Source organism: Mytilus trossulus, chromosome 3 (genome assembly GCF_036588685.1).
Source record: "Mytilus trossulus isolate FHL-02 chromosome 3, PNRI_Mtr1.1.1.hap1, whole genome shotgun sequence".
Taxonomy (NCBI): Eukaryota; Metazoa; Mollusca; class Bivalvia; order Mytilida; family Mytilidae; genus Mytilus; species Mytilus trossulus.
In genome coordinates this window covers 60,118,133-60,143,369 of record NC_086375.1, presented here as the reverse complement: position 1 = coordinate 60,143,369, position 25,237 = coordinate 60,118,133, and the positions used below count along the sequence as shown (strand labels likewise).

The following is a 25,237-nucleotide window of genomic DNA, read 5'->3' as shown; positions in this document are numbered from 1 at the left end:
ACACATACTACTATTGGCTATCATTATGGCAGATATAAAATGGTATGTAGTATTAAGATAGAGATACGGCAAAATTATCAAAATAACTTACTAACTTGCATTTTAATTGTTTCTAATAGTTTAACGGACTAAATCTAAGCAGTGTCTATCAGGCCAGGGTGATAGCGTCAAAAAGCAGAAATACATTGAATAATTTAACATTTATCAGGCTTCTATGTCTACCATTTATGTAGCTTAGTTAAACACTCAGCGACAAATATCCCTACTTAAACGTCCACCTCAATAGCACTTGACTCATACGATCGAGAAAATTGTTATCGTAAACACATAACTTGTAGATATATGGAAAAGTGAATAGCGTTGACAGCGAAGAATAACAATTCAATCAAGGCAATGTTTACTCACGAGCCGAATAAAATACAATTGTTCCTTATTATAGGCGGTGAAACAATTAATTTGTTCGTATTTCTCGAAATACTTACGTTATATTGGAATATTGCTTTCTTGTATGAATATTTCCAAAGTTACAAAAAATGACACACTTGAATGGTATGGTTATATTCGTTAAAAATTAATTTAAGTTGTACGGGAAAAAACATTGTTGAGCTTTTGATGCAGCATATCAAAAACGTTGATTTCTGTTTACGTGCAACTGTAACAGTAATCACAGATAGTCGGTGCGATTTGAGGAAAGGATACATTTATCGTAAACGTCGAGTGTATTGATTTGTTTTCTATGGTGCTTTTTACAAATTCTAATTTACATCACATTGTAATAATTAACATGAATTACTGGGTTGCGTTTAATATCGTAGCAGCTACGTACATTTTGTAGATATCAATATATATATAGAAACTGTAGGTTACCTTCACGTCCAATAGACAAAAATCAACGTAGCAGCTACGATATTGAACGCGGTCCTAATCTCCTGTTTGCAGCATTAATGTGGAACGAGCAAAGAATGAAAAATAAATATTAATTTTATTATCTATTACCTGGTAGTGAACTTCTGTAAAAGCTCAATTCAACCAAAATGTGTTTGAGATGTTTCATTTTATCAAATAGTACTGCTTTGTATTAATTACAGCAAAACGCAAACAACTTTGTTATTTGAAATTGGGCATATAATTAAAACCTTGAAAATATGCCGCACAGCCCTATATTTTGACCTTTGAAAAAAATTGTGGTGCAACTTTCAATTCTAGGATAAGATTTTTTCAAAACTTCATAGTAAAAAGTGGTAAAGTTTTAGCCGTAAAAGTAGTTCCTATGGGAAATTGCATTGTCAATATTTACAGAAATGCAACCTATAAGGTGTGTATATATTTCAGGCGCAAGGACGTGATTGTACCCTTTCAGAACTTCATATTGGTAAATCAGTTTACTTTAAAATTGTTCCTTATTTGTATTTTAAGTTTGTCTGGCTTGAAATGATTGGTCTATTTGAATTGTTGATGATGCATTCTTTGGGTTTATATGTAAAAGTACTATAAACCTTCTAACAAAAAAAACATTGAACTTTTCAAAGAACTGTCAAGGAAGTGAATTACAGACTTGAGCAATCAATTAATTCACTTAATGACCATCTTATAACAGTCTCAAAGATCTGAGTGGACGAGTTTTTATAATCTGACAACTCTAACTATACGCTTTAAAGATGCAGTTAAACATGTTTACATTATATATCAAGGACTAATAATTGTTTAAACGAGGAAGCAACTTTTCGTTCTTAAAATATTTAATTCCACATATTGGTCTGTCGTTTATAACGTCATGATCGTTCAATTTGAACTCATTATATAAAGTTAACAGTACACGTTTTAAGCACAACTTTTTGGAATTTTGGATCCTCAATGCTCTTCAACTTCGTACTTGTTTGGATTTATAAATATTTTGATATGAGCGTCACTGATGAGTCTTATGTAGACGAAACGCGCGTCTGGCGTACTAAATTATAATCCTGGTACCTTTGATAACTACCAATACTATCTCACCTTGCGTTTATTTACTTCGTTTCTCCGTTTAGAATCACGTCTCCGAAGATGGGTATTCTCAATCACAATTGGTCGAAGTAAGCACATGGCTATTTTGGTACAAGTTCCAATTATTATCATCATGGGTAAGAAATACATAATGACGAATAAAAGAATAAAGAAAACTCTCCTAAACGTTCCCGTGTTGCCGTCTAATTCATCAAACCTATCTGAGCATATCTGGCGTGAAATCATACCATAATCACTTGAAATCGTAAATACATAATTTTTACAATAAAGATAAGGTGATGCCACACATATTGGAATGACCCAAGTAACTGCAATAATTTTCTTTGTTCTTGACTTGCTGTTAACCTTCATGGCGGATAATGGGTGCACAATAGCATAATATCTGGAAAATAAAAATCATTTTCTTACATTTTTATTATCACTTCATAACTTCTTAAAATTAAAATAAACGAAAATATTTGCTAGATGATTTTGAATTAAAAAAATTTGCTGTTATATCACTATTATGACAAAATAAAACCAGCAACTTGGTGGTGCTAGGTCTTGATAAAAATTCAGCGCTTATGGTCTAGACAAGTTAATAATAAAACTAAGTAAAAAATGTTGAATATATTTTGCGGTGCTGGGTTTAGACAAGAAATGTATAAATTCTGCAATAATGGGTCTAGACAAATGGTAAACAAATTCTATGGTGATCAAAAAAGTTCGAAACTAAGATGCTAGTTTTAGGCACCTACACGAAAGCTGGGTTAGACAAGTTGTTTACGTTTTCCAACCTTTACGTTTTGCTAAATCAGTTTAAGTGAGAAAATAAAATACTTTGAATTGCGCAAAAAATAAATAGTGTTTAAGGGAATATTTTAGTAAATATCAAACTGGACTAAGTGAAGTTATAAACACCAATAAAATATTAACTAATGTACAAGAAATACGTGTTACCATGATCACCACAACTTCACACATAAAAAGGGGAATGTAACTTATATAAATCTTATGCATTTTAATGAAATATCTATGGATAATTGATGAAAAAAAAACAACGATGAATTTTAACGAATAAGAACGTCTATGCGTGTTTGACATTTGTGTTATATTTGCTTTGGAATAGATGAATTTGTTACTATATGCCATTGTTTTTCTATTACACGGTAATATTTGTATGATTTCTCTTCCTATAGATTAGTATCATTACTGTTGATATTTGTCTGAAGATAGTTGATCCTATCGTCTATTGGAAATCAAGTCTGTCAGAACAATTATTTTTCGTCTGTTCCCACATGATATAATACCCTTTTGTAATAAATGTTACTTGAAGTATTTCAACACGTAATGGAATGTACAAAGTTTCGTGTAAGCAATCAAAATATGATGAACGTTGAAGTTTAATCATTATATTTATGAAAACGAAATCAGTTTCTCAACTGTTACAATAAATGAACAAATTTTCATCCGACTGTTCAAATCGTACTTTATGTTGATTTTATGCCGTCTCATCGACAGCTGATGTTTTATCATTATCTACCGAATTATCCATTCAAGGGTTTGTATTTACATGAGCAACATGATGGGTGATACATGTAGAGCAGGATTTGTTCACCCTTCCAGATAATCTGATATTATTCCCAGTTTTTGTCGGGATTCGTGTTGCTCCGTCTTTAGTTTTCTATATTGTGTTTTGTGTTCAATAATAATTGTCTGTCTATTGTTTTTTTTTTATGTGTATGGCGTTGTCAGTTTATTTTCGACTTATGAGTTTGAACGTTCCTCTTGCATCTTTAAACCTCTCTATTAGAGTTTTATAATGCCGTAATTGAATGAATTTAAATGAATCTATCCTTATAATGTTGGTTAGCCGCCATGTTGACGTTCAACGAACATTCTAAAGTTTTACAATTATAACTGTACTGAATGTGTGAAAAATAGCTAAAGTCAAATTTCTAAACATTCTGCAAAATACACTGTATTACTATAGATTTTCTATGTTTAAACCAAAAAAGCGTGTACTGAAATATTAGGATTCCAAGAGAACAAATCGCCTAAATTGAGTTTTATCGAGGAAAACAGAGGTTGACGACCTGCGAAAATAAATGAATGAGACTAATGTGAACCACGGATATCTCAATTAAAGAATCGATCATCTCTTCACAACAACAAAAAATCTTATATTTGAATGATTACAAGACAAATATGGAATGCTTGACAATAAATTAGTTTTATGATATGGTATGCTGTCAGTTGATTACAGTTGATTTAACCTAAACGTTCGTTCGATCTGTTGATTGTTCCAAAGTGAATATTTCTAAGCATGGTATAGGAGTAGCGCGCCTGCCTCGAGTGCGGAAAGTCGTGTAGATTATCCCCAACCGAGTCAAAGTCGTTTCCATTAAGCACAAGGTATTAAGGAGTTCGACTAAAGACTGATCAGCTCATGAAAATTAGTCGAGATAAGGTGATAAAAATATTCTTGTGAACTATTTGCGTCTGAACTAGTACAATAAATCCGACTTAGCGTAACGGTCTATTACATAGCAGGGTTCATTTTTATATTGCATTAACGTTTTCTCGTCCTAAATATGCATTCTTTTTTGCCATTGAATATTTAAAAGAAATAGAGAATACTTGTAGATACATGTAGGTTCTGCAGCAAATTTACCGGGGTGAAGGGAGATTTGCATTTAATAAGATAGTGTTTTGAAAAAGACAGATGTTTTAACTTTAGTGTCCAGTCCGGACAAATGTTGTATGCACATTCAGGACTAAAACAAATATATATCTTTTTCCTAAACATAAATTTAATTTTTATATAGGATACATATTAATTTGGTAGACACAACCATTCGAATTGTTATAGATGCTTGTTTCAGTCTGTTTATGAAATTGAATTCGATTATATATATTCACATGATACACGTTTGAATATGAACGTTACACTAGGATTAATCAAATTTATATAGAAATATTACCTAAATTCAATTATAGATTAAATCAGTTTATAACTGCTATCAATCACCAGTACTGCCAACTTGACAGAATTTAGAGTACAACGGTTTAGGATTATTTTTATAACTGAAATGTAACTTTCATTCCCTTTAATTTCCATTTCGTTAATATTAGTTTTCTGCATTTGTTTGGTTTGTTCTTCAGAATAATAGAATTTCAATGCAATAATTATAGAACAACATGAAAACCTATGCATGTTATCCGATATTAACCGTTTCACAGGGTATAGTTTCGACAACTAAAGTCTGATTTAGTGTAATTTTATTATATGTAATTTAATATATCTATAGCCTTCTCTTTTAATACTACTGTAAATAGAATACGGAAACTGATACAAAATGCATTTGTTTATTAATGAATTAAAATTCATCATGGTCTCCAATACTGCTCAAAGACGCTTGAAAAACTGGTTTGTTCTCAAGCGTTTGAGGAAGGGTTTCGGAGAATTCGAGTATCACCATCCACCACAAAAAATATGAAGAAAAAAATACGGAAATGAAAGTCAAACAGAAAGTTCAAATTGGAAACACTTTAACATGCTTTAGTCTAAGAGAACATCATTTGTTTATTACTTTTTATTTGAACTAGCTTTCAGAATCTGCAAGTGTTAATATTTCGAAATGTTGTGTCTGTCAATCAGAAGATGAACTAAACTGTTTGGTCCTTTAAAACAATGGAAACTTCATGCAGTAATTGCTTTCACTTATGCCATATTACATGATGAAAACTACCACAAAAAAAATGACGTATTCAAACTATGCTACGATAAAATATTTTAGTAGACGCAAAATATAAAAACAGCTTTAAATCAAATAAATGCGTTGTGCGCTTTACACATAGCCAGAAATGCAGTGTTTGCTATACACGTAGCCAGATCATCTCTGAAAAAGAGAAGCTAATTTTAACCATACTCCTGCAAATTGTTTTAGAGTACTAGAGTGTTAGATACTTTAAACACTTCCATACATCATTTAATTTCATTTTCGCCATATTCAAGTGGAAATTACCACAACTAAAACGAATGCATACCAAGCTACAATTTCTAATGGACGCAAAATGTAAAAACAGCTATAATGCAAGTAAACTAGATTTTTGCTCTACACATGGAAAGTAAAATCACGTCCATTCTAAACACATATTTTATCAAGGATGCCTATATCAGTGGACAGATAATTGCGAATCAAGTTCATCCGAATGAATGATAATTAAATGAACTATGCTGCTACAATCTCGCCGGGATTTACGCACACGATTGTATTCAGTTCAGCTTACTGGTTATATAACTTTTGGAGATATAATTAATTTCATGTTGACTTTCTTCATTAACGTATGTTTCACAAAATAAATATCATTTAATTGGGTTGAATGTGTTCTCTCAAGAAAAAAATCAAGCTATGGAATATTATAATTAATGGCTCAGCTCAGTCAAGTGAAGTATTAAATGATATATGGTCTGTTTGGTTACGAAAATTACAAATGTTATTGAACTTAATGTTTGAGTAGTATAAAACACATCTAGAATATACATATGAACCAAATTTAGAAGAAAAATTCGTTATCAGAGAGTTGAAATTTCTTATCTTATTGACGAATCAATATCAAACTTCGAATCTTGACTCATATATGTAGGTTTTAGTAATCATATAGATGGTTAAATAAGACTTTTAAATTCGGCAGTCTATGTTTCACGTGCTCTCTTAAAGTAGCCGTCAAATAAATCACTGCATGATATTGAAAGGGATATACAAATGTGAATTTTGCTACATTATGTTATGCAAGGACATGTGAAACACTAGTTATAACAGTTTACCGTTATAAAATGTATAAAACCTTATTTTGACTGAATTTTGCAGATTTACATTTGTCTAGTTTTGCAGTCTGGTCACGAAGTTTGTAATTCGTATGCCAATCATACGTGTCCTCTATTTGTATTTACTCGATGATCTCATCTTAAGAGAAGACATTATATAAATAACACAATCTTTCTAGACTCCAGTTATTTTAATTTATTTAACCTAAATATTTATTCGTACTTTCATTTGATATTTTATGATTAACATTATTTGTTGTTACTGAATTATCGAAATAAAACAAATGCGTTGACTACCGTGTAATGAGACATTTTCTCCCGTTTTTGTTTCTTACAACATTGCCAACGATACTACAATGTACGCGTGATCACAAATAAGTCACGTTCTTTATTCTATCGTTAGAGGATACAACACATGAGAATTCAAACTGTTTTGAGCAATAGCTTTAAAAATCTTCTTCTACAATGGAAAGGGGAAATTAGGAGTAAACACATGCAACCCAACAACATATATAAATAAAGAACATATAAAGGGCATCGTTCAGTCTTCAACATAAACACTGAACAAGGTATATACAATTTGTATTCAAATTAGTTACTATAACAAAGTTTTCAAATCAAGATAAAATTTCAAAAGTTTATAAAAACTTTCAAATGACACCATTAGGATGGCTATAAAACATTACAGTTTATCACATATCAGTAGTGTCTATTTACATATGGCTTGTATTTAATTCATAACCGCAATAACTGACACAATGCCCTTCACTTCGGGATCTTTTTATCATTATTTAGATATTAAATAGAACCAATATGATTTTAAAATGAATTACAAACTAAATAAATTTCGTGCGTCCGAGACCCTTTTCTAGATTTACCTTCACCTGCATGGAACCCTTAAATCTTAAAAGTATTTGAAAGCCATGAATGCGTAATCATTGACGATGCAATTCTAGCAGCTATATGAACAAAAAGGAGCTTTAAACAATAGCCAAATTCATCTAAATACGGCATGGGGAGTTAAAAGTATTGAGGTATATTATACCAATATGCTTTTTGGTTTACTCAGAAAAGATACGATTAACTTGAAACGTACTGAATGAATTGATGGTCGAACTCACTTGCTTGACAGATGTAATGTACAAGTTGTCAAAAAGTTATAAAAACGTGTTGGTTTCTATTTGTTGATAGTTAAATAAATATTCTTTTGATTTTGTTTTAAATACAAGCGGTCAGCTTTCATAGCACCATCATAAAGCATTTAATTATCAATTCACTGTAAAAAGTCCATTAGGTTTTTTCTCTTTTTCTTGTCTAGAAATGTGACATAATGTGAAATGTCGTGTGATGATGGAGGCAATTTACAATTTGAAATTATTCTGGCTACGGAATTAAATCAGCCTATTTACAGTTAGCGGCAAACGCTTATTAAAATTGTTATCGATAAAGATTGAAGCTACAAAACGAATTATTTACAGAAAATATAATTGACAAACCATCCCTGTGGAATAACATTACTTACACAATACGCATATTGAAAAAAACATATGTGTAGGCTTCAAACCACTAAATCTTGTTCGTCCATTTGTTGTTGTTTGCTGTAAAAGAGGGACGAAATATACCAAAGGGACAGTCAAACTCATAAATGTATAACAAACTGACAACGCCATGGCTAAAAATGAAAAAGACAAACAGAAAAACAATTGTACACATGACAAAACATAGAAAACTTAAGAATAAACAACACGAACCCCCACCAAAAACTAGGGGTGATCTCAGGTGTTCCGGAAGGGTAAGCAAATCCTGCTCCACATGTGTCACCCGTCGTGTTGCTTATGTGATTACAAATCCGGTAAATAGTCTAATTCGGAAGGTCACATTCATGAAAGGGAAGGTAAGTAAATGGTTCAACTATGTTTTATAGAATGTATGAAGATACAATTCAATAAATGAAAGCAAACTTTCTTAAGAATCCATATAACAAAATGTATGACCATTTCTTGTTATTATACTCTCCCCCTTCGCTTGATAATTTTGTTTAAATATGATACATTGTTGTAGTTTATTTTTCATAAATATATTTATATATATATATATTCGTATACAAGGATGTCTTTGACTTTGGCTGTAATTTACAAAGACTATAAAGTTGGACGGTAATCGAGTTTTGAAATCAAGTTCATCAGCTTTGAGTCTTGAAGTTATTATTATTATCAATGTATGCAGTGTAAAACGTCAAAACGTCAGTGATTTATATCAGTGATTCTTAATAAATATTTACCGCTTGGTCAACGTGATAGCAGGGTAACAAGTACAAATAAAACCAACATTTGTATATGTTTTATTTGTACAATAGTTGGCTGATTGCAAAATAAATGACTTTTATTGAAAAATAAGGTTGTTTAAATTGATTTAGATACAAATGTACATGCATTTACATACTTGGTTTTTGACGACCTTGCATTAACGGATGGACTAGACAACAATTTAAAAACAGTCCAGTCAAGTAGCACTGTCATATTGAATGATTTATGCTGTCGCGGATAAAACTGCGTTTCACAGCAACCGTTGGAATCAATTACAAACTTAGGCTGGCAACTCTCAAATACATGTACTAAACTAGTATTCCTCAATCTAAAAACAATATATGGTATATGAATCTTCAAAAAAGGGGCATTTTTATTTTTCAAAGTTTGTAAATTACCTCTTTGAATATGTTCTATGTCCGACCACATGTACGACTAACAGTAAGATTAACATAATACTTTGTAAATATTCCTATACATGTACATGCAAATGATTTATAAACTTATCCTTCGGGAGTGTTCCTTAAATAGAAGGAACCTACCAATAAACAGTAAACAGAATGTTCATGTAAAACAACACGTTTAATAATTTCAATGCGTCCGAAATGTTTTTCTGGATTTACCTTCATCAAGAACACTCAAAGCCAAACATTTGAAATCCGAGGATGTATAAATACCGAAACCGTTGAAGAGCTATATGACAAAAATACCTAAAATTGATAGCCAAATTCATCGAAAGGTAACTAAATAGACAACAACCCTGAAATAGCAGTTATCAAGATACCGAATTTCAATCAAAGTCTACCAGTACACTCAGGCTCTTAGGTTGCCTCTAGTTTTATGTTTAGTAATTGTAGGGAACATCCCAATGAGCCGGATATATGAAAAACATACACAATGAAGAAATATAAGTAACTGTAATTTTTCATTGACAAATACTGGTATTTTATTGATAAAAGGTCAATCCCAATTAGTAATCAGCCAATATTCAAAGAATCACACTAAACACATCCAATTTCTTTGATCTTTCTTGAATAAATCCTTATGGCTTCAGTAATTGTATATAGGCGCTATCTATATACAAAATGTAGTTTGTTAGATTTATTTGTATTACCGTATATTTGTGAAGAAAACTTAATCTGATTAGAGATATAAACCAACTAATATTTTTATGACGCAAATGAATCAATTTTAAAATGACTATATGATAAAGAATCATGCTTTATAAATATTGATTCAAAATAAAATATAAAGTTTTGATCTACCAGAGAAAAGACGAAGTTTGAAGTGATCGAGAAGACATTTACAACACAATCTGAGATTTAATTGGTTTTTGCACGGATGAATTTAGCCGATTTACAGCTTTTGTATATCCTTAAATGGCACAAGGTTTAAACCACTATTATCCGTAAACATTTGTCTTGTGGTCTTCTCATACTTTTCCATCATCCTTTAAAATTTTAGGCGGGCTAAGGAAAAGCGGCTATGCGTTACTTCAGATAGAGCGGAAACGACTAGTATATAAATTAGTTACGAAGATCTCAAGATAAAAATCACTGAAACGACGAGTATATTAATTTAGTTAGAACGTCTCAAGATGGAAATGATATCGCTTAAACGACGATTACAATTTATCCTGATGTTTCTTGCAGGCGACTAGAGATAATTTGTTTACTTGCTTATAGGTCATGGTTTGAATATTTACATAACATAATTAACATCTCGAAAATTGTATCGTTTCAATTAAAAACTGAAACCTTGAATATGCCATAATGCTATAAAATCCTAACAGAGATATTCTAGCATTTAAAAAAGCCTCGTTCATATTTTTGTACAGGACTATGGGTTAATCTTGAACGATATCAAACCACCAAAGTTGCAACGAGGTGATACATATATATCGTTTTCGAACGTTTTGAATTATCTTGGATCTTTCATGTATCCATGTAGCTTTATTTAAACAGTCATGTACTAAAAAAAGGGCATCTTATACGGTTACCTTTAAAGATATATTCTTTTTTTGAACGATTCAGATAAGATTTATATAAATAAGTTTGTACAATGCCGAACTGTTGACTTAAAATAATAGAAGATACAAAGAGGACAACAAAAAGATGTTGGCGAAAACCCCGAAAGACAGACAACCCATAGTCTACAAACACTTTAGATTAGTACGTAGAAGAACCATCACCTTTTACTCGTTTCTTTCATTTTCCATGTTAACGCGCTTTTCTCAAAATTGATTGATTTTTGTTTTATAGACTCGATCAACGAGTATTTGTTAACTTACTCTCATCCTCAATACGCTCAATTAATTTAATTTTGGATGTAACGCGTCTTAAGATTGGCTGACGTTATTTTGTTATGAGCCCATATACATAATTTAGTCATGTGACCGTGACGTCATCAACGTTTTTTTCATGGTTCTCTACGGTTTAAAATGGAATTTAGAATTAAATTATAAGAAATGACTGATATATATTTTTTTGGTCTATTCGAAATAACATAAAAATGTGGTGCACACTGTTAAATTACCCGCTACGCGCGTTATTCAGTGTGCACCAATTTTTTTATGTTATTTCTTCATAGACAGAAAATATATTACAGTCATTCCTTTGATATTTCGTGCGTTTATATCTTAACTCAACTACGTGCGTGTTTACAATTCTTCCGAAAAAGGTAAGCATATTAATCTCAATAACTTAGAAAATATTGTCTTTATCATTTTGTCATGTCTATTTTGTTTTCATTATAGCAATACATCTTTGTTAACTTAATTTTGTTCTATTGGAAGTTAAGGTAATATACACAATCATATATGTTTTTGTTTTTGTGTGTGTATGTGTCTGTGATTGCTATGTGCCGACGTATATGCTGATGGATCGTCGTACGATGTACAGACGAAAATAGAATATAATGTAACCAAAATTCGGCATCCTACAGGTTCGTTGCCGTCATCCGTCTACCGCAGTGAAATCGAAAGTGGTCAAATCAGTAAGTCTTATTAAAAATCTTGTGACTAATTTATATAAGCAGTAGCACGGTATGACGTTTTGTAATTTTTTGGATTTTACGATATAAAATGTCCATATCTCCCAAAACTATGCGTCAGAGTGACATGATGCAAATGCCAATATAACCGCTAACAAAAACAGTCAAAAAAATCCATCCATAGAAATCACTGATATAAAAATAATATTTAGTATCAGAAAAATCAAAGCATTTGAAAATATGTAAAAAAAAATGATATTCACATTACTGATAAATGCACGTTTTCGTCATAAAAACGTCCAAACAATTATAGTACGTTCTTTCCGAATAAAACTGTTGACCAATGTCATATGCTATGGCTTAGGACATTTTGAGATGCAAAATGTTTAGTGATGTAGGACTCTAGAGTAAGACGTACTTTGTTCGTCGATGGCGAGTTGCAATTATATTTATCTCAATTTTAAAATATTTATATCATTGTACATGTGGGTTTTACTTGTCACTGTTGTTAAAATAAGCAGCAGAGATAAATCCCATCGCGTCACTTCCTGACAGATCATTCTGCAAGATAATGGTAAACAACAAATACCTTTAGGCTTTTCACGATGTAATTAATGTATCGGGAGATACAAAAAAAAATGTTTGTAATATTTACATCCTACGTACTGACAGTTCTGATATTTCAATTTGATAGTATCTGGGAGAAATAGTTTAATTAATGAGAAATTTACAACTTAATTACATTGTCAGCTGAAAAAAGCAACCGCTGCTTCTTTTTGATTGAAACTTTTTACTTTAAGTTGTGTTATATGGGCCGTGTTTTACTTCACTCACTCTTGTTCATATAATATAAAGAGTATATGGGTAAACGTCAACAGATTTCAGAAAGAAAACAGTTAAACCATAGACAACATCTAGAAGGTAATACATGGTTGATCGGAGAAATGTTTGTACCATGTAAAGCTAAAAAAAACATAAGTGTTGTTCATCAAAACAGAAGCTACCAAAGATACTTGTGTAGAAACAGACTGTCCATTAAAAGGACAAAACGCTACTAATTGTTTGCCTCATCGTTTTCTATGTTAAATTCTTAGTTTCAAGCATACATTGCTCTTTTGTCTAAAGATAAAAAAAAAAAATCCCATGTGAAGGAACTATATTGTATTTGTATTATATTTGAATCAATTTCGTAAACGCTTCAAATATTCGTCAAATCTATTTCAACTCTCTGAGACCTAATCGTTATATTTAAGCTACATCTATTTTTTGACCTAATGATTTAGAAGCCTTTTTTCAAAAGCAGAAGGATATATGGTACAGACCTGATTCATGCGCCCGATATGTCTGAAGCATCAATCAATCTTTAAAGCATCTGTGGTCCAACACATTCACAGCAGAATGTCTGATTGATGGAATGTCACTAATAATATAGTGCTTGCTTTTCTTTCGAATCTCCGAATTTATTTAAATTATTTTGACAATAATCGGTTTTAAATTATTAAAAACTGCATGAAGTAAATGAGTTTGTGTGGGTTTCGCATTGTCTATTTCTTCTTAGGGAATTAAAACATACAGTTTTCTATCCACAAATAGCGTTCTCAGTCTACAGTTTAAATCAAATTGCGTAATATTATCATAACAACAAGAAGGACGTCGTACGCGTATAATTAGTCGAAAAATGGTCTTTTTCTGAAATTGTTCGTGTTTTTTGGTTGATAAAATTCGGTCACAGCAAATTGATAATTTTTTTTTTGTGTTTGCATACTGACCATAATCAATGAAGACACAATTGATAGATCATTGATATTTGCTTTACGTCATCGCCGATGCGGAGTACAACAAACACCGTTCAATTGTGTTTGCATATAGTCAAATTGATTCATGTTTGGATGTAGTCAGTTACACGTAAAGTATTCTCCTTTTAATTTAAGGTTAACACAAACGTCGCTCTAAACTAAAAAAACGACGTGAGTAAACCATTATTGCTCATTTGAAGATAATTAAACATGTGCAAAGGAACTATTGGTATAGATGTGTCTTTTACTAAAATAAATTACAGCAAAATTTAAATGAAATTAATTAGACTTTTTAGTCATAACGTTAACTTATCTGTTTAAAAATGTAGGACACGAAAATTCAACGGTAAATCTCTACTGTGCGAAGGTCACGCTATTTAAAGTATGATTTTTTTTTCGATACTATCGCACATCAGCGTGATAAATACACACTTCAGCGTCAAACAATCGCACATAAGCGAGACCATCCTGGTACGAAGTACCATCGCTATTCTGAGCCAAAGAAAGAGTTTCCCTTAAGAATGTAGTTAGTTTAAACATATTTATTTATAGTGGATTGGGAAACAAGTTTTGCAACTTATATTAATCCCTCTCCACTTTGCGGGTGCGAGTGCTGCCTTGTAGCGGCATTAGCCTACTCTTTTTCGATATCTACAAGGGTGTCTTTAACGTGCAAGAGATATGGCTCTCTCTTAACACGGGCCAGCCATTTATCGTCCCCGTCCGACGGACTATCATCGTTTCCTCGAGACCATACTCGCAAATGGTGTCAAGGGAGAGCCGAAAAGTGTGTTCCTGAAATTTTCATCCCAAACGAGAATCGAACCAGGAACCTTTGTGTTAGTAGTCCGATGCACTAACCACTACACCACGGCTCTCTAAGAATGTAGTTCGGTAAAATGTAAAAATCTAGAATTAAAGAGTTGCTTCTGTAAACCATAGGAGCATTATTTAAGAATCAAAATAAGTTAAAAACAAATTGATAGGTTATGTAACTCTTGCGTTATTAGATTTTTTTAACGACGTGTAACGGCAGACTCGGACTTTTACTTCAACATTGGCATTAGTTCCAGTCTCCAATCATAAGAAAAAAATCTGCCTAAATGTTGGTAATGACCTTTTTATAAGATATCGAAGTTTTATATGAAAAGAAAAATGTGATTGGTATGGGGCAAAATATGTTACCCTGTATCGTAGGGAAAAAACAAAAAACTCCGAACATCTGACAAAATTTGATTCATAAAACTGACCTGATCACATCATTGTTTAATTGTGTGTGCTTTTAATTACGTTTTGCTAATTTATAGCCTGCTCAAGATAATTTTTTAACTGTTAAAGGGTCGAGATCTTTCAAATAAATATTAACCCGTCTTTATTTCCAAGCGCCACACCAAGTGAGGAACATCGTCAGTTGTCGTATGTCGTTATTTTAGTGTGTTTCGTTATTTGGAGAATTGTGTGTTCACTTTAATGATCTATGAACGATTTGGAGCTTGGAATATAGTATAAACACCTGTCTATTGTCGAATTTTGTTTGGTGTTCCCGAACATATTTTGACGTTGTGCTGTTGTCTCATCGACGTATGCTCCTTCTATTTATTTTGTATATATGATATGACATTCATACTGCCCACGTGCATCTCCAGTCGAGTAATTATTTTCATTCATACCTTCTTTCATGTTATTTTCTGAGATATTGAGCTTAATTTCTAACGCAGTCATAATAAAAAGTTTAATTCCATGTAGTTTGATTTTAACGGATTTGAACTTCATGTGATTAGAATAACTGTTATTATTTTTGAAAGACTATGAGATAATTTGAGTAAATTCTTGTTTAATCAGACGTTGCTGCTTAAATTGCATAAGCGATGGATGTCGGTCGAAGCAAGATTTTCAGACACAGAAGCCGTATATTTAAGCGATAAACCAAATTTTAGTCTAATGAAAATAAACTTAAATACCAAATCGCACCGCGTGAAGCTATTAAAGTTAAAACAAATGCTATGAAACGTTACAGAGAATGTCAGAAGTAAGACGTTTAAACCTACTTTTAAAGAATTCGGGTTACAAATGTATTATGTAAACGAGTTCTAGGGTTCTATCATAACCCGATATTGAATAATACAAAAGTGTGTCGGACGTGTCCTCATAAAGATTGAATATTTAAAAGACTACGTATGTTGTTCAAAAAAATATAAAGTTAGATCTACAATATATCTAATTTTCATCCTACATTTGTGATATGAAACATGACGAATAATTGAGATCCTGAAGTTCCTACTAATGGTTAATTAACCAAATTACTCGACTTAAAGTGGTTTAAATATTTCAATATAAAATAGATGCCCTTTCAATGTTCAAATTTGTCACTAAATTGCAGATACTTTCTTTCCGTCCTATCAAAGTATTTCCATATTTGTAAAATAACGACATAAGAGTTCTGGATCGGGATTGAGGTCGGTAATTAACAAGCAAGATAGTATTAAATTTAGTTCCATTGCACTTTTATCTTCTATTTCGGAAATGGTTTTAGCATATTGGCTTTAAAAAAAATATACGCAAACTGCATAGGAAGTTTCTTGTTTATCTTTAATCTATCGTTTCAAACAAGCTGATTCCAACTTAATTTATTGGTAGACACTAAATCAATTGATGGTAGCGATGATGTTTGCATTGTATGTTAGACATATCAAAAAAGTATTTGACAAAAGTCTGGCAAAACGGCTTACTATTTAAGCTTTAACAAAATTGTATGTGAGATAGTATTCTCATTTGTTCCATACTTTTCTCAAAGGTTGTTACAAATCGTAAGTACTAAATTGTGTAAATAATATCAATGGCATAAAGTAGATATTACTATTGAAATTAAGTCGTTTTTTCCTTATATAACATTGCTTTAATCACAAGTATCAAAGAGGACAATATTGATACTATAAATATTATCCTAGTAATAACAAGTAAAATACATTGCATATATGAAACAAAATATATTTAATATTTAAAAATGTATCACGGTATTTTGGTGAATCCTATCTTTTCGCGTTTAACTTAAAATCGAAAACTTGAAAACGAATTGACTATAGAAAACAAATAAAAATTAAGTATAGAAAATAATGCGTGCAATAGTTCTATCTTGACATATTAACATCATTTTTTTGAAGATATCATACTGATAGCTCCAAATGCACCACGACCAATTATCACAAGAGTTTATGGGAAATTTTTTTAATTCGAACAACGATTTTTTTTTATGAGGTAGAGTCAGAGTTTGATCATTGTGTGAACAACAGTGAATATTGTCATCAATCAATGGGGACTGTTGTTCATGAAAATCCAGCGATCAAACTTCGACGCAAAATTGATTTTTTTGGTTGTCTTTAGATAACGTAAATTTTAAGAAGGATTGGGAAGTTTTTGTTAAATGACAATTGCCCTTGGTAAACAAGTCAGTACGAAACTGACACTCTCTGACATTTCTTACTTTTTTCATTCTATCCCACTCTAATTTTAGTTATCCTCAATGTTCAAAGTAAGGACATATTATTGTGCTTTTAATCATTTGTTTTTAATTAATACCTCGCATCTTCAAAACAGCTTATAGCGATATTTTCATACAAATCGAGATTTTTAGATGTTCAAAACGATTTTTCTCTAAAAGATTGGAATCAATTAAAATGAAAAACATTGTTGTTTAATAATGATTGAACTAATAGAAGACAAAGTGTTATTTTGAACGCAACTTTTACAAAATTCTTTTATACTCACGGGTTATAACCGCTAAACTTTACATGTGGGAAGTTACATACGTTCTGAAGCGACAAACAACAATAAGTTTATAAGAGGAAAATTTACAACTTAATACTGAAAACAACTCTTATGTTTTTCAATATTTTATACACATTCAAAGTACTAAAGTACTGTACATCAGGTGACCGCAAGTTATGTCGGATAATGAATAAGCAGGTGGCAATATACCTGCCAGACAGATCTGTACATCCCCGCTTTTGTTGGATTGTGTTTTCGAAATATTCGTACGCAACACAATTTTTCGGAATGCGTGCATAGATGTTAATGTTTTTATTTTTACTTATATATATTTATCACGACAAAACATTTTCATATTATTTATTTATGTTCTTAAAGATATTTTCATGGGTATTCATTGAAGAAATATATGTATAACAAACGATAAGGACATATGCAACTTCATTCATATAACAACTAGTATAACTATTGCATACGTGTTTCCTCCATAGCATTTTTCATATCCCTATATCATTGTCGTATCCTTTTTCCTTAAAATATCCATTTTTATCATTCGTTTCCTGTAACGTTCGTCGATGTTCATTACTTAAGTTGCGCGTTTGGTAATGATAAGAATCGATTATCGAGATGTCTGCATACCGATATTGTAAAATATCAGCTCTGAGTAGAAGTTTTTTGTAGAGTAAGCGTAGCGAACGAGTTCAAAGAGGCTTGATATTGTGTCGAGCAACATATTTTCTTCAATATGAATATGAACTTTAAAATCTGGCAATCGGTTTATCGGATTGTATTTGTTTGTTTTGCAGGATAGAACAAAAAATGTTTCCTTTATTTCACCAGCAAATCGGAAGATGATTTGATAAGTTTGAGTCCAGTAACTTTACATGACATTTCCTTTGGTTCATGTTTATATCTAAACAACAATTGTTTAATGTATATAACAAAGAAAACAAACTTAGAAACGTGACTGCTTTTGATTTTTTTTAAGAATATTTACTAAAGGTTGCAATAAAACATTTGTTTTGCGTATACATGCAAAGTGATGTTGTATATTTCAGAATGAAAGACTCTTCACGGTTGTCTGGGATTAATATTTTTGTGATTGTAATTTTCTCATCGGACGACAATATTTCTTATAAATTGCGTGTTTCAAGATTATTGTCATTTCATTTCTTTGGAAATCGTGTCCTGAACTTAATTTCAATCTATACTTCCTGTAATGGGAGTGCTGGGGAAAAACACAAAACGCTTGAAAACCCATCAAAAACAAGATCAGCTAATGCGCTTTATGTAAGAGATGAAAAGCATTATGAAATACGTGAAAGGAATCTTGACAGCTACGAAACTTTTTCCAATTGTTACTTGGTTACTACATATTAAGATTTTAGTACAAATTCATTTAACATGCACTAGCAGTGACTAGGTGATAGAGACTTTCCATATTCGATCACAGATGCTTTTAAAATACTTCAGTTTAGTTTTCTGAAATCAATTAGTTTTTTGACGCCCACGTAATGACGTATAATTTAATCTATCATATGCAAAGACTTATTAAGTAGAGTCAACAAGCAATTCTTTTTATTGCAATAAAATCTTCTTTTTTTAATATACTTAAGTGTATGCACAAAATTCCCAAAGTCTTCATTTTTTACTTATTTAAAGTATTTTCAATGTTCAGTAGCCAGTTTTTATTAGATCAAATGTAATTCAGTATAATCCTGTAATATTTTAATTTGGTTGTTTAAAGACTTGGACATTTGAAGAAAAAAAATCTTGTTTTGAAAAAGAAAGAATGAGCCTGTAGTTTCCAAGGAGAAAACTGCTTTTTTCTTATATCGCAGAGGCAATTTTTTTTTTAATCCAATTTGACCAAATTAAAACTTAATATTCATTTCAACCACCTTAATTGCAGGCGAAGTGTTATAAAAAATATTTAACAGTTGATTATTTAACGAAAGACAATGGACACAACGCTAGGTACTTATAATTGTCCAACCGTTGTTGAAATATATATAAGCCTATACACACCTTATGGGTTCTAATTTTGTAAACGTGGATGGTTACTGCTGGTACGGCCATAACCGAAGGAATATACGTATTCGAGCGAAGAATGAATCGGGTGGTGTGCGACGTTTTGTCCGTAATGACTTTGATCAACAATTTAATATTGAAATTGTTGATGATAACACTAATTGTATAATGTGGGTACAGTTTAAAGATAAACGTTGTAATGCCAGTATGTTTTACGTTTGCGTCGTCTACCTGCCACCAGAAAACTCAACTAGAGCAGTCAATGTACATGAATTTATGGAAACATTAATGACACATATGTAATACACAATTCCACAAGGATTTTTTTTTTTTTTTTTTTATCTATGTGTAGATTTTAACAGTCGTTGTTCTGATTTCTCTGATTCAATCGAAGGAATAGATTGCTTAGCCGATATAGTCGATTTTCAGACAAACGGATATGAAATTTTTTTTTTGTGATTTTCTAATTGATGTTAACTGTTGCATACTTAATGGTCGGAACACTTTAATAACGACTTTACCTTTGTCTCAACACGCGGTTCCAGTGTAGTGGACTACTGTATTTTACGATATGAAATGTTGGATTCATTTTTAAACTCCTTTAGCGTAACAAGAGCTACTACTATCATTCAAAGTCTTTGAGAGTCCGGTAGATATGACCTTCGTAAAATAGTACCTGACCACCCACTTTTGACATAGAAATTGTGCCTATATTTTCCAATTGAAGACCAAGTCAGTAAAAATAAAGACAAAAATCAAGCGGTTACCAAAATTAAATATGATACTAAAATTTTACCGGAAAATTGGCTTATCGGTGATTCTATTGTAACAGAAATCAATCGTGTGATATTACAGTTGGAACAATTTGAAGCTTCACAACAAAATATTGATAAAATGTATGAAAATTTTGCATCGGTACGGAAAACAGAAATGTCCGAAAAGTTATCAAGTAAAGAAATTCGAATTATTAATGCGTTTAACAACAAAGCTAGAAAATTAAAAAAAAAAACCGTGGTGGAATTCCGAGCTTACTATGTTGTGGAATGATGTTTGTAAAGCGGAGAAAAACTGGAATAAATGTCTCTTTGACACATTCCCCATTTCCATTCTCAATTTTATTAGTAACAAAAAAAGGGAATTGCGTCATATCTTTGTCCAAAAACGAAAGCTAGTTGATCGAGGTGTCCAAAGATCAAAACGGCAATTATTCAATGCACTTGAGTTAATTTTATAATTCGCAATGAAACCCGAAAGAATTTTGGCGGAAAATTGGCAGGATCGGAGTAGGGAGCGAGCGTCAAAATACTATTCCAATGGAAATCAAACTAAATGAAGGATCATTATGTGATGATTAGGATAAGATTATAAATGAATGGAAATATGAGTTTGAAGAAATGTTAAATAAAAAAAGCGATACTAGTATTAGTAATGAAATAGAAATTGTAATAGTTATATTATTTGTGATGAAATTTTAGATGGTGAAATTACCAGTAGCGAAGTGTATAATGTAATGAAAATATCAAAATGTGGTAAATCTCCTGGCGTTGATGATATTCCAGTTGAATTATATAAAAATCCTACAGCATCGGATGCGCTTATCCGTATTTTCAATTTATGTTATAATTCCGGTAAAGTGCCAGCTACGTGGAATAAATGTATACACCGATCCCCAAGACATCCACGGCAGATCACAGAGATCCGATGTCCTATAGAGGAATAAGTCTAGCACCTGTGGCATATAAACTTTACTGACGCGTCCTAAATGCACGTCTGACCGGAAAACTTACCGAACTTGAAGTGATCAATGACGAACAGAATCGTTTCAGAAAGAGTCGCAGTACCATAAACCATCTATCAACTTTAACCACTATCATTGAAACAAGAAAACTTTGTAAACGTTCAACATTCTGTGCATTTGTAGATTTTAAAAAAGCATATGACTGGGTTAATCGTAATTTGTTGTTTAGTAAATTAGAATCCTTAGGTTTAAGTACCAAAATGTTAAATGCTTTACATTCTTTATATCATAATGTTCAATCTAGTGTCAAGATAAATGGCAATTTGACTGATTGGTTTGGAGTAAATTCTGGCCTAAAACAAGGCTGCATATTATCGCCGTTATTATTTAATATTTTCATAAATAACTTAAGTTGATGACATCAAGAGCTTAGATATTGGTATAAATGTAAATGGTGAAAAGATTTGTATATTGTTATATGCAGACGATGAAGTTTTATTAGCAGAAAATGAAAATGACCTTCAAAGAATATTAGATGTTTTAAGTTTATGGTGTAATGTAAATGACTTAATTGTAAATATGGACAAGTCAAAAATTGTTCATTTTAGAACACAATCTGTGACACAAACAAATTTTGAATTTATGTTGAACGGAAACCAGTTAGATATTGTATCAAAGTATATGTATCTTGGTATATTATTAAATGAGTTTTTGGATTATAACGAGATGGCGAAAATTGTAGCAAAATCAGCCAGCAGATCGTTAGGTTTACTAATTGCTAAAGCAAATGGTGGTTTTGAATATTCTACTTTTACTAAGCTTTTTGACACTCTTGTTATGTCCGTAATTGAATATGGTGCTGCGATATGGGGAAGTAAAGAATACTCTTGTATAGATGCTGTAAAAAATAGGGCAATGCGTTTTTTCATAGGTGTTGGAAAGTACACACCTAATTTAGCCCTATATGGTGATATGGGCTGGATGCCATGTATTGTAAAACAATGAAAATGTATTTTTTAGAACTTATAGTAGATTAACGAAAATGTGTGATAATAGAATAAACAAAAAAAGTTTTCATATGGGTAAATAATATATGCAATAAGACTAAGAAGCCGTGGTGTAGTGGTTAGTGCATCGGACTACTAACACAAAGGTTCCTGGTTCGATTCCCGTTTGGGATGAAAATTTCAGGAACCCAATTTTCGGCTCTCCCTTGACACCATTTGCAAGTATGGTCTTGAGGAAACGATGATAGTCCGTCGGACGGGGACGATAAATGGCTGGCCCGTGTTAAGAGAGAGCCACATCTCTTGCACGTTAAAGACACCCTTGTAGATTTCGAAAAAGAGTAGGCTAATGCCGCTACAAGGCAGCACTCGCACCCGCAAAGTGGAAAGGGATTAATATAAGTTGCAAAACTTGTTTCCCAATCCACTATAAATAAATATGTTTAAATTAAGACTAAAAAATTGGAATTTCAGAGTACACACAAAGTTTAAAGAACTTGATATTGAACATTTTTGTAATACTAATTTGATTATTGATAAACATGTTATAAAAAATATTGAGAATATCTGTTTCAATAGATTTAAAGAGCAATGGTATATAAATTTAATGTCAAACGAACTTACAGACTGTTCAAAAATGAATTTGGTGAAGAAAATTATGTATTAAAAATTATACCTGGTAAATATAGGAGTGCCTATGCCTTAAGAAGTGGTACCGCTCCTTTGAAAATTGAGACTGGAATGTATGAAGGTCTTTTAGTTAAAAATAGAATTTGTTATAACAGTATTTGAAATTAAAATCTTTTTATTGAAGATGAAAAACACGTATAAATGAATTGACCTGTGTATGAAGATTTGCATTGTAATTTGTTTTATAAAGCATCTCTATTTAATGTTAATTTTATGCAATTGTCTGGTGACGATAAATTTATATTTTTTATTCACAGATGAAAATATGTACTTTTATACTGCCAAAATCTGCCATGACATTTTATTGAAAAGAAAATATATTTTATATAGCTAATTTTAGTGTAAATACTGTATAAACATTTTAGATAGTCTCTCATAACTCTTTTTAGAGTGGCTTTTGTATGTATTATGATGTTGTTTTATCGACTGTTTGTATGTTTTATATAATGAAGAGGTGAGACTTAAATAAAATATTGTCTTGTCTTGATCAAACTTACAAAAAACATATAATCCTGTAATCACGTTTCGATTTAAATATATTGATGAATGTTTCTGAATGTGATGTTTTTCCATTAATCCGCTACCGTTTAACTCTACTTTTTGGAACACTTGTGGGCTTTATTTAAAAAAAAAAGGATGTATATTAAGATATGAATCACTGTAGGAGTACTCATGATAAAAAGTTTTTATCGCTTCTGTCACTGAAATATAATACTTTTAATATATCAAATTTCAGCTGAAATAATTTTCTTTTTCTAGATATACATATCAGTTTAAGATTGTTCTCTATAAACTTATATTTACGACAAAAGATGCGATGTTTCGTTCCCTTTTACCGATTTTTCCTTTATATGACGATATATTGGTGTTTTAAACAATTCACATTTCTGTTATAAACAATTTCTCTTGACATACTTATTTTGCATACTGTATCGTCAATACGTGTCTCCAAACTCTATAAACGTACTAAATTTGCAGACTCCTTATTAATAACAACAAACATACTTTAATTCTTTGAAAGACTCACAACTAAGTCGTACCATAATCCCGCCATACAATAGTCGGCCAAATATCATGTAGGTCATTACAAAACACAGCATTTGTCGCCGACTTTTACTTAATACTTGTAGAACTATAGTTACGAGTTTATGCATAATGAAGTTCGGTGACTTTTGCCAACACTAGAAGCCAATTGCAACTGTAAGGACATCTCAATAATTTGATATATAATTTTTATTCTAAAAGCAATGAGAACCCTTTCAAGGTCTGAGAAAGTTTAAATGTCGACCGTTGATACATTCAAATTGATCTTTAAGCTATTGGAATTGGAATTGGAATCTGTTACTTGTAATATTGAAAGTCACCATTGAAAATATTCCTTTGAACATCTGAACTCCTTTATTCGAGCACAGTTACGATTGTTTAGATATCGCTATATTTAGCATTATTTTTTTCTCATTAAAGAATATAATCTAGATTTACACACAACCATACGATAAAAGATATTAAGTATTGTTTAAAATGATTGATACTTATCTATATTATGTTTCAAGGGATTATCAGGATTAGATAAATAATATGCCAACTGGGTTCATGGAAAATCTAGTGAACCTTTGATGACATGAATTGTTAGGAAGTGGTAAGTTTCTTATTCATGACACAGAAGATGACCAGCCATGACTCTTCAGACAATAATACATTTCCCCTCCGTGAAATGTACGGTTTCGTCAGATCCTAAATTAAGCAAATCATTAATAATTGAATTCGGTTTCTTTTTTCCCAAACTGTGACTTTATTCACACATTGCACTGGTGAATGTAATATTAGCACCGATTTGTTCTAATGGCCATCTGAGGCCCGCCTCCGGGTGTGAGATGTTTTGCTGTGTTGAAGACCCATTGGTGACCTTTCAAATTGAATGTTTTCTTATCTTTAGCCGGGTTATTGATACATTGATAGCTTTCATATCCCTTAATAAAACAAATACAAACACCTACAAACTGTTAAGACATGTATACAAAGTATGAGATTATTTATAAGATCTTAAAATATTTGTTCATTATAAAGGTAAGACTTGGTTTTACACCTTTTAAATTATA

At 31.5% G+C, this 25,237-nt stretch overlaps 1 protein-coding gene across 1 annotated transcript in view; it reads right to left on the bottom strand.

Moving 5' to 3' along the window:
* LOC134712002 (QRFP-like peptide receptor) overlaps positions 1–25,237 on the bottom strand; it is a 37,124-nt gene that overhangs the window by 1,074 nt on the left and 10,813 nt on the right. Inside the window, exon 2 of the mRNA XM_063573083.1 lies at positions 1,996–2,386. Within this exon, the coding sequence (XP_063429153.1) occupies positions 1,996–2,386 (391 nt within the window). The remainder of the gene's footprint in view (positions 1–1,995; positions 2,387–25,237) is intronic.